The sequence below is a fragment of the Nicotiana tomentosiformis genome, chromosome 7 (assembly GCF_000390325.3).
Source record: "Nicotiana tomentosiformis chromosome 7, ASM39032v3, whole genome shotgun sequence".
In the NCBI taxonomy this organism is placed as follows: domain Eukaryota; kingdom Viridiplantae; phylum Streptophyta; class Magnoliopsida; order Solanales; family Solanaceae; genus Nicotiana; species Nicotiana tomentosiformis.
The window spans coordinates 51,830,758-51,839,439 of NC_090818.1; the positions used below are offsets into that span (position 1 = coordinate 51,830,758).

The 8,682-nt window shown below is 39.4% G+C and overlaps 1 protein-coding gene across 1 annotated transcript; it reads left to right on the forward strand.

The window, feature by feature from the left end:
* Nucleotides 1-4,657: 4,657 nt before the first annotated feature.
* Nucleotides 4,658-7,673, forward strand: LOC138895599 (uncharacterized). Its single transcript, XM_070180307.1, has 4 exons — nucleotides 4,658-4,791; nucleotides 5,050-6,117; nucleotides 6,268-7,057; nucleotides 7,149-7,673. Exons 1-4 carry the CDS (start codon nucleotides 4,658-4,660, stop codon nucleotides 7,671-7,673), a joined length of 2,517 nt encoding a protein of 838 aa, XP_070036408.1.
* Nucleotides 7,674-8,682: the final 1,009 nt, after the last annotated feature.

Genomic DNA, 8,682 nt, shown 5'->3' on the forward strand with positions numbered 1-8,682 from the left:
AAGCTAACCTAACATGAAAAAATTGGACAATATTTTTGGAAAAATATTTTCCTACATACCAAGCATACCCTTAATGTACCCTTGAATACCTCTTTATCGAAAGTGATGTATTACAAGTGGGAAAAAACATTCTCTTTCTTATAAGTTGGCTAAGAAAGAGGCAAAGCTAGCAGTCACGGCGGCCAAAACTGCAGCTTTTAGTCGTTTGTATGAGGAACTCGAGGGCCGAGTTGGGGATAAGAGGTTCTTCAGGTTAGCCAAGGCGCGAGATAGGAAGGTTCGCGACTTGGATCAAGTGAAGTGCATCAAGGACAAAGAAGGTAGAGTTTTGTTGGATGAGGGGCTTATCCGTCGAAGGATGGCAGACCTACTTCCATAGTCTCTTGAACGAGGAGTAGGACATGAGCATTGTACTGGGTGATTTGGAACTCTCAGGGAGTCGTTGTGACTTTGGGTATTGTAGGCGGATTATAGTTGATAAAGTCGAGGGGGCTTTGCGTAAGATGAGCAGGGGCAAAGCGACCGGGCCGGATGAAATTCTGGTGCAGTTTTGGAAGAGTGCGGGCAAGGCAGGCTTGAAGTGGCTCACTAGGTTATTTAATGTCATTTTTAGAACGAAGAAGATGCCCGAAGAGTAGAGGTGGAGCACGATAGTTCTTGTATACAAGAACAAGGGTGATATCAAAAATTACAATAACTATCGGGGTATCAAGCTGCTTAGCCATACTATGAAAGTGTGGGAGAGAGTGGTAGAGCTAAGAGTGAGGAGGAGTATGTCTATTTCCAAGAACCAGTTCCGGTTTAAGCTGGAGCGTTCGACTACAGAAGCCATCCACCTTGTTAGGAGATTGATTGAGCAATATAGGGAGAGAAAGAAGGACTTGCATATGGTGTTCATCGACTTAGAAAAGGAGTACGATAAAGTTTCGAGGGAGGTTTTGTGGAGATGTTTGGAGGCTAGAGTTGTATCGGTTGCCTACGTTAGGTTGATTAAGGATATGTATGATGAAGTAAAGACCCGAGTGAGGACGGTGGGTAGAGACTCGGACTATTTTTCGATTATGATGGGGTTGCATCAGGGGTCGGCACTCAACCCCTTTTTGTTTGCTCTGGTGATGGACGTACTGACGCGCCACATCCAATGGGAGGTGCAGTGGTGCGTGCTATTTGCAGATGATATTGTATTGATTGATGAGATGTGAGACGAGGTGAATACGCAATTAGATATATGAAGGCAGACCCTGGAATCTAAAACTTTCAAGTTGAGCAGGACCAAGACAAAATACTTAGAGTGTAAGTTCAGTGGAGAGACTCAAGGAGGGGAAGGGGAGGTGAGGTTGGACTCGCAGGTTATCCCTATGAGAGGGAGTTTTAAGTACCTTGGGTCTATTATCCAGGGGGATGGGGAGATTATGAAGATGTCACCCATCGTATTGGGACGGGATGGATGAAATGGAGACTCGCTTCGGGTGTTTTGTGTGACAAGAAGGTGCCATCGAAACTTAAGGGTAAGTTCTACAGAGTGGTGGTCAGACTAACGATATTATATGGGGCTGAGTGCTGGTCAGTCAAGATCGCTCATGTCCAGAAGATGAAGGTAGCAGAGATGAGGATGTTGAGATAGATGTGCGGGTACGCCAGGTTAAATAGGTTCAGAAATGATGTTATTCGCGACAAGGTAGGTGTGGCCCCTATTGTGGACAATATGCGGGAAGTGCGACTTAGGTGGTTTGATCATGCGAGGATGAGGAGCACAGACGCCCCGGTGAGGAGGTGTGAGAGGTTGACATTGGAGGGCCTACAAAGATGTAGAGGCAGGCCAAAGAAAAGGTGGGGAGAGGTGATTAGGCAAGACACGGCGCAGCTTCAGCTAACCGAGGACATGACCCTTGATAGGAAGGTATGGAGATCGATGATTAAGGTAGTAGAGTAGGTAGTCTAGAGTGTTTATAACAGTAGTATTAGCACGCAGTCTCGCTTTCTGTTGGTACTAGGTTTTTATGACTAACCGTTGTTTTCTTTCATTGTTGATCACCTTACTGTTTTGTTATTTTTATTCTGCTTTTATATAGCTTTTTGATACTGTCCCTTCTTGTCTATATTTTTATTAATGTAGTGCTTATACTTTCTTGAGTCAAGAATCTATTGGAGACAGCCTCTCTATCCTCATAAGGTAGGGGTAAGGTCTGCGTACACACTACCCTTCCCAGACCCCACGATATGGGATAATATTGGGTATGTTGTTGTTGTTATTTCTTAACATGTACTCTTCAAGAACAAATGAAAAACTATACAAATTTGCTTCTACTTCTTAAACTATTTTTGGTATTCAAGTATGCATCTAGAAAAAATAAGGACACTAAATAATACTCTCTCCATTTCAATTTATGTGAACCTATTTTCTTTTTAGTCCGTGCAAAAAAGAATGGCCATTTTTCTTATTTGGAAATAATTTACCGTTATACAATGATTTATAGCCACAAAAAAATATGTGCTTCATTTTACACTACAAGTTCAAAAGTATTCTCTCTTTTATTAAACTCTGTACCCAGTCAAATGGATTTACATAAATTAAAACGGATGGAGTAGTAAACAGTACTTACAATGTTTAGAAGGAGAAAAGAAAGAAAAAAAATACTCACATAGTCAACTATAGTGAGAAGAAACATACGAAGGAAGAGGAGTTGGAATACCTTTATAGCATTTTGAGTTTAAAAAATTATATCATGTATTTTGAGTGAGCAAAGTTGTAAAATAATTCACTGGGCTAACCCATATTTCTACGGGTTGATATGGGTTGAAGCCCAAATTTTATCCAACTTAAATATCACTCATTCAACCCACTAAAATATGGGCGGATTGGGCGAGTCGACAAAATATGGGCTCATTTTGCCAGCACTAGTTATAGGTAACTACTAATTATTGTATTTGCTAGATATTTCTTGCACACTTCCTCGTTGCATTAGATTCTAATTTTATTATGACGATAATGGGATTTCAATTATTTATGTATGGTCAAGTTTGGTCATAACTACTAGTGCTACTAGTTTGTTTGTAATTTACATCATAAGTCTTAGATCTTTTAATTAATAAAGTTAACTAGATCTTTAACCTCAGAAGATATCATCCTTCTCGGAGTTGAATAATATTCAAATACTACCACAGAAAACTACAAACATATAATGTGATTGACCCAAATTTAATTTGAATCGTTCCCAAGGACTAAAGCGCGAAAAAAGAAAGGCTAGGTCAACCACAAAAAATATTTTGCATCATGATTACGTAGTATAAAAAAGACTGATAAGTTATGTGCCTCTTTATATTTTGATGTTCTAATAAATTTTATGATAAGAATCAGATCGGAACCTGTTACACATCCTCAAGGTGCCAAAGCACAACAAATCTCAAGACGAGCACAAGTTCCAACAACTAGAGTCAAAGAGACGATAGAGGGAACAAATGGACATCAGTTCCCTTGTTGACTGTACCAGTCAATTTCTCACAGTTGTAAAGTCGCTACAATTATTCCTCTACACACACGCAACAGTACAAACAGTGCATCAGTCACTTTATTGGGAATGCCTTGTACCAGATATTTATTTGCATCATCCAAGTGACATCACTTGGATATTATTAACATGAAGCAAAGGAAAAACATACACTAGCACATCCGAAAAATTGATTAAATTTTCTCTCAAGTGTGTTGCCATCTTGCAAGTGACTTCCAGGCTTCAAGAACAAAGAACAACGGAACGAAGGATCAGTTTCCAGCCCTGTGTTATCAATATGTCCTAAGTTGTGTTTTACTTTTGTTAGAATGAACTACCTTTAATTCCTACTTAGCTTAGCTAGAAGAATTGTGTAGGAAACTATTTGTAAAACCATAAACCTTGTGTTTGTATTTTGGCTAGAGTTAGTCGAGTTGTGAGCTTTGTAATAGAGTTATTACAAACAGGCTTGTAATAGAGTTATTACAAGTGAGTGAGCGATTAAGAGTTTAATTTCTAGGTTACAATAGGTTGTATTTTAAAGTTGCTCGGTTAGTGAAGTTGAAATCCTACGAGTGTAGGTCGTGATTTTTAATCCCGTGAGTTGGAAGTTTTCCACGTAAAACTCTATTATGCCACTTACTTATCTCTTATTGTGTGTGTTCTGTGGGAACTGATAGAGAACCAGGTTCTCTATATAATTTGGTGGACCCTAAGTTTCCATCAATTGGTATCAGAGCATATTATTTCTATCAGGCTAACACCTAGAAAGGATCCAAATGGCTGCTCCACCAAACTTTGAAGAAGGTCAATCAACCTTCAGACCACTAAGATTCAATGGACGGTACTACGGATGGTGGAAGACAAGGATGCATGATTTTATCATGGCTGAAGATTCAGAACTCTTGGATGTTATCTGCGATGGATCCTTCATCCCCAAGAAAACTGTTAGCGAGCCAGCATTGATAGTTCAAAAGACAAGGAAGGAGTACAAAGATGCTAACCGAAAAGCCATTAAGAAGAACTTTTGAGCAAAAAAGATTCTCGTCTGTGGTATTGGACCAGACGAGTATAACAGAATCTCTGCCAGTCAATCTGCCAAGGAGATCTGGGAAGCTCTCCAAATAGTACATGAAGGAACAACTTAAGTCAAGCAGTCAAAGATTGACATGCTCACCACTGAGTATGAACTCTTCAGGATGAAGGATGATGAGTCCATTCAGGACATGCACACTCGATTCACCTCTATCATCAACGAGCTCCACTCTCTAGGAGAGATCATTCCAAGGAACAAACTTGTCAAGTAAATACTCAGTGTATTACCTAGTTCCTGGGAAAGCAAAGTAAATGCTATCACGGAGGCAAAGGATCTGCAAAGATTGACCATTAATGAACTCATTGGAAATCTGAAGACTTATGAAGTGAAGAAGAAGAAGGACCATGAAAGAAGAGAGCCCAAAAAATAGAAGAACCTGCTCCTCAAAGCAGACAATAATGACTCAAGTGGTGAGGATGCTGACATGGCCTACTTGACGATGCTATTTTAGAAAATAGTTCGCAGGAATAGAGGCATTCCAAAAAGGGGCAGCTCCAGCAAGCCAAGAGGTTATGACTTGTGTCATAAATGTGATAAGCCAGGACACTTTATCAAGGATTGTCCTCTCCTCAAGCAAGACCAATACAAGCACAACACATACAAAGCAGTCAAGAGGAACCCGGTTCCTGACAAAAGATACAAGAGAAAAGATGTCGCTGACAATGTTGTGAAACAAGTTCTTGCTGCATGGGAAGATTCTTCGAGCGAATCTGGAGAAGATGATGAACAAGGTGACACCTCCACGATGACAGTTGAAAGTGAAGCAGCTGAATATGACTCTATCTTTTCCCTGATTGCAAAATCTGACGATGATGATGATGAGGTAAACTTTCTAGACGTTCAAAGAAATTTGAAGTCTTACTCTCAGAAGAAGCTTATTTGTTTGGCAAATATTTTAATTGATGTTTATCATAGTCTTATTAATGATAAAAATACATTAACTGTGAAACTAGGAGAGGTAAAACATGAGAGAGATGATCTGGTAGTTGTAGTGGTTGACCTAAAAGAAACCATCGAGGTTCTAAAGAAAGAAAAAGATGTTCTCACTGAAAGGATTGAAAAAGTAGAACACGAGAGAGATGACATGTTGGTAGTTGTTGTGGATCTAAAAGAAACAATAGAGGAACTAAAGAAGGGAAATAATTCTGGGAATATCCAAAAGGAAAAGGAAGTTGCAAGTGAGGCATACGTTAAGCTTGAAAATGAAATCAAATCTGTGAAATCTAGTCTATGTGCTGAACTGGAAAGAAACAGACAACTTCAGGAAGATCTAGACAGAGTTAAAAATGACCTAGAAAAATCTCTAAATGGACATGTTCCTATGATACAATCACTGCCATGTATACCAACAATGGTGGGAACAGGCAAGGAGTCGGGTTTCAAAAGAAAAAGACTCACTACAATCAACATAGCAAGTATGTTACTGTCCCTGATAACTGGCTTTGCACTCACTGTGGCAACACTAGACACTTTACAAAAAACTGTAAGGCTAGAATCCAGTTCCAACAGAAAAATAAGGTTTTTGTTGAAAAGGTAACTACTACTAAGGAACTTGGTTCCTCCATTAAAAAATGTGTACTGCCTTCTTGGACAAAAAGAAGTTTAATTCGTCATTTTCCTCACTACAAGGGACCCAAACTTATTTGGGTTCCTAAGTCTAATCTTTGATTTTCTTGTGCAAAGAATAGTGAAAGGAAGCAGCCAAAAATGGTATATGGATAGTGGATGTTCTAAGTATATGACTGGAAGTATCGATGATTTCCTTTCACTCAAAGCCCTGCAAGGAGGGAGTGTGTCCTTTGGCAATTGCAAAAAGGGATACATTCTAGGAGTAGGAAGAATTGGAAAGACGCTCACTCACTCAATTGAGAATATGTACTATGTGAATGGATTGAAATATAGCCTACTGAGTGTCTCTCAAATCTACGACAAAGGAAACAAAGTGTATTTTTTATCAAAAACCTGCACAACCACAAATCTCGTGACTGGTGAAGTGGTTCTGTTGGCAAAAAGATACAAAAATATCTATGTTACTGATTTTGAGTCCTTGCACAATGGGAATCTTACAAGTCTGAGTGTTGTTGATGATGATGCTGAGCTGTGGCACAGAATATTTGGACATACAAGCTTTTCATTGTTGAACAAGTTGGTCAAGAAGGAACGGGTCTGTGGGCTGCCCAAGTCAAAGTTCAAAGGTCACAAGGTGTGTGATGCTTGTGTAAGAGGAAAGCAAGTCAGGTCCTCTTTTAAGCCCAAGAATGAAGTAAGCATCTCAAGGCCAATTGATGTCCTCCAAATGGATCTATGTGGACCCATGAGGGTGCCCAGTAGAGGAGGAAAGAAGTACATCTTTGTCATAGTTGACGACTACTCCAGATTCACATGGACCTTGTTTCTCAGAACCAATGATGAAACCTTTCCAGTTTTTGTTGCATTTTTGAAGCATATTCAAGTGAAAATAAGCCATAATGTTGTAAGTATAAGGTCTGATCATGGCACAGAGTTCGACAATACAAAATTCTATGAATTCTGTGCTGAAAATAGAATAAGTCATAATTTTTTAGCTCCCACAACACCCCCAACAAAATGGTGTTGTGGAGAGGAAAAATAAAACTCTTGAAGACATGGCAAGAACTATGCTAATTGACAATGGCATAGAAAAAGGCTTCTGGGCAGAGGCAGTAAACATTGCTTGCTACTTGGTGAACAGGGGCATGATCAGGTCCCTCCTGAACAAAATTTTATATGAATTGCTTAGTGGAAGGAAGCCCAAGCTAACTCACCTAAGAACGTTTAGATGCAAATGCTTCGTTCTCAATAATGGTAAGGAAGCTTTGGGAAAATTTGATGCCAAAAGTGACGAAAGAATCTTTCTTGGATATTCCTCACAAAGCAAAGAATACAAGGTCTACAACAAAAAGACTCAATTTGTAGAAGAAAGCATACACGTAATCTTTGATGAATCATACCACCTATGTGGGAAAAATTCACATGATAAGATTGATCAAGACAGAGAGCAGTCGAAGGTTCCTAGAGAAGTCAAGGAATTCAATGAAGAAAATACAATAGAACCCCCACCTGATGCATAAGAACCTGGTTCTTCCATCACAACAACTGAAGCCGGGGATAGAGTTGTTGATGTCGTGCAAGAAATCCTGATGCTGAGTAGAGAAGTGGTACTCACCCATTCATAGATGCCAATAATGGATCCCATTCTCTGGAACTTGGATCTTCCCACAATGAGATTCAGGTGTCTAACTAGAAGCATAAAAGTTCACATCTTCTCCAAAATGTGATCACTCCTCTTGATTCAGGAATTCAAACCAGATCAAAGACAAGAAACGAGTTTGCCTTCTCAGCTTTCCTTTCTCAAATTGGCCCTAAAAATATCAAGGAAGCATTGAAAGATGCTGACTGGATTACTGCTATACAAGATGAACATCATCAATTTGAGAGGAACTGTGTATGGCACCTGGTCCCTCGACCCTCAGATAGAATGGTTATAGAACCAGGTGGGTGTTCAGAAACAAGCTTGATGAATTTGGGAATACAACAAGGAACAAGTCCAGGTTAGTGGTTCAAGGCTACAATCAAAAAGATGGAATCGACTATGATGAAACTTTTGCTCCAGTTGCTAGTATGGAAGCCATCAGAATTCTCATTGCTTTTGCATATCATATGGAATTCAAATTGTTCCAAATGGATGTCAAAAGTGCATTTATGAATGGATATTTAAAGGAAGAAGTTTTCGTCAAACAACTACATAGGTTTGAGTGTCATGAGCATCTTGGGCATGTATTCAAACTTGACAAGGCATTATATGGACTGAAGCAGGCCCCTCGTGCATGGTATGAAAGGTTGTCCAAGTTTCTTCTTAAAAATGGCTTTACAAGAGGAAAAATTGACAACACCCTATTTCTGAAGAAACGGGGAAGGAACCTACTCATTGTGTAAGTTTGTGTTGACGATATCATTGTTGGTGCAACAAATGACTCCTTGTGTGAGGAGTTTGCAAAGCTTATGGGATGCGAGTTTGAAATGAGCATAATGGTGGGAATTGAATTTTTTATTAGGGTTGCAAGTTAAAGGGAATAATGA